Source organism: Cicer arietinum, chromosome 7 (assembly GCF_000331145.2).
Source record: "Cicer arietinum cultivar CDC Frontier isolate Library 1 chromosome 7, Cicar.CDCFrontier_v2.0, whole genome shotgun sequence".
NCBI classification, from domain to species: domain Eukaryota; kingdom Viridiplantae; phylum Streptophyta; class Magnoliopsida; order Fabales; family Fabaceae; genus Cicer; species Cicer arietinum.
In genome coordinates, this window is record NC_021166.2 from 61575622 (window position 1) to 61577867 (window position 2246).

A 2246-nucleotide genomic window follows, 5' to 3' on the forward strand; every position below is an offset into this window, starting at 1 on the left:
TGATGCAGGAATCCCCTCAGGCTGCTAGAGTAAAAGTATTGGCCAGTGGAAATGCTACTGAAAGGAGGTTTAGGTGCGATCTCTCTCTCTCTCTCTCTCTCTCTGTTAATGCTATGATTTTGGTGGTTGATGTTAATCTTTTGTAGTTATACTTTTTGCCCTTTTGGTTATGTCATGCCATTGACTACTCTGGTTTATTGTAAATTCAGTCATTCAACAAGTTTGTTTCTCTTTTGTACAGTTAATTCTATGTTTTTTTTAACTTTTGTGCATCAACATATAAGGTGGCTATGGGTATTTTCAGCTGAAAAGCAACATTTATAAGCCTCTTTGATTGTATTCATGTTTTTTTTTTTATCATTGAAGACTATTCTTTAAAACAATTTTGAAATTTTGCTTTTCAAAACAACTATTTGGTAATATTAATTTGAAAATAATCTTAGAGATGAAAACAAAACCTACTTCGTAGTTTTTTAGAGAACATATTTTGAAAGCCAACAGGAGTCTCAGGCAGTGCAGACGTGAACAAAAATGAGAAGAAAGAGGAAAATAAAACTACTCTAAGCTCTTGTTTTCCTGCACAAAAAATTGAACACCGAAACAATGTTTGAGAACAAGTAAACTTAAAACATATTGACTTTTTATTTTTATACACAAAGCTTCTTATAACTGCAATCAAACGCTTCCTATATCATTCCAATTTTTAGGATATAAACATTTTTAGACAGTAATTTAAGATTGAATTAAATTTTATGAATACGGTTATAACTGATATAATTGATTTTATGTCTCTTATGATTGTATATATTAAGATTGTTTGTTAAATTTTTTAAAATGGTTAAGAACTCAATATCTAAATAGTTTAATAAGATTGATTATAACTTTTATATGATTTTTTAATGAGCAAGCAGTAAACTCAGGCTGCCTGTGCAATTATTTTAATTTCTATCGCTGGAATCATTCAGTTTTATTATGAGAGAATGCATCAAAATATGAAATGTTGATGGAATTACTGCAGAGAATATATGTTGTACCGTGCAAACCTGGTTAGGGGTATGAGTTTCCATGTTGCTTGAGCTCTTTCTTGGTTATTTACAATGTTCACAATTTTTGCTACTTGCACTGATGAAGTATAGACTATCTTAATTTTTATCAGTGGGGTCTTCTATTTATTTCCATGTAGATTTTGTTGTCTAGTTAATGCTAGGTTTAGAAAATCATATAAATGTTGTTCCCTACCTTCTTCCCCAGCCACTACTTATGCTTTCATTTCTTTCAAGGTCAAGAAGGAGACTCAGAATTATGATTTGTGTGGCGAGTGATTGTTGATGTGTACTATAAACTGATAAGCTTGATGATGAATTTATGTGCAGTGTCTGGATAGGAGGCAGTATATTGGCTTCTCTTGGTTCCTTTCAACAAATGTGGTTCTCTAGATCCGAGTAATTACCTCACCCAAACATACACCCCCTTCCCCGTGTCGCATGATTGTCAAATTAAGCTTCCAAATTTTTCTCATAAAGGATAATTCTAAACACTAAATTGTTTTAATTCACTTCTGATAGGTATGAAGAGCATGGAGCTTCATATATCCAAAGAAAGTGTCCTTGAGTTATGATTGGTATGAGCATCCTGCCACTGATCAATGTTGGTGTTCAGGAAGTTTTCTCATGAACCTTGAAGTAGGGCTTGAAAACCAATGGATTTATCTTTTGTTGTTAATGGCTGGCTATTCATTCACATTGGAGATCTCAGTCTAACTACATTATTGACCTCAAGATGGATAACAATCCAAATATTATTATTGTTATCTATACTGATGTGAAGTGTGCTTAGGGTCTAATGGTGTCCTATTTAACAAACTGGGTTTTCCTTCTGTGTAATTTAACTTGGCATGAGAATTGCCATTTAGATTATAAATATTAAGTAGTTTTATTTGATAAATAGTTTTGAGTGTCGCCCATTGGGTGATGGACTCTTTATTTCTTACCCCGATGTTCATTATCTTTAACATTTAATTCATTTTATTTTTAAATTTATTTTATAAAGAAAAAAAATATTGATCATGGGCTTTCAATTTTTTTTGTTAATGTTTGAGTAGATTTTTATTGAACAACTATTTTTTTAACCCGCACGGACCACTCAAAGCAGTATATATATCCACATTTGCAATCCAGTGTCACCCATGATCTACTATAACTTGACAATAATCAAATTGTGTTTGGTCGGGTCTATTAATTTAGTTT

The 2246-nt window shown here is 31.9% G+C and overlaps 1 protein-coding gene across 2 annotated transcripts in view; it reads left to right on the forward strand.

The window, feature by feature from the left end:
* Positions 1-1989, forward strand: part of LOC101505762 (actin-related protein 4) — an 11543-nt gene extending 9554 nt beyond the window's left edge. For both annotated transcript variants that reach the window (XM_004515258.4, XM_004515259.4), the window contains exons 18-20: positions 9-73; positions 1374-1442; positions 1566-1989. In XM_004515258.4, the coding sequence (XP_004515315.1) occupies positions 9-73; positions 1374-1442; positions 1566-1611 (180 nt within the window). In that variant the 3' untranslated portion in view covers positions 1612-1989. The remainder of the gene's footprint in view (positions 1-8; positions 74-1373; positions 1443-1565) is intronic.
* Positions 1990-2246: the final 257 nt, after the last annotated feature.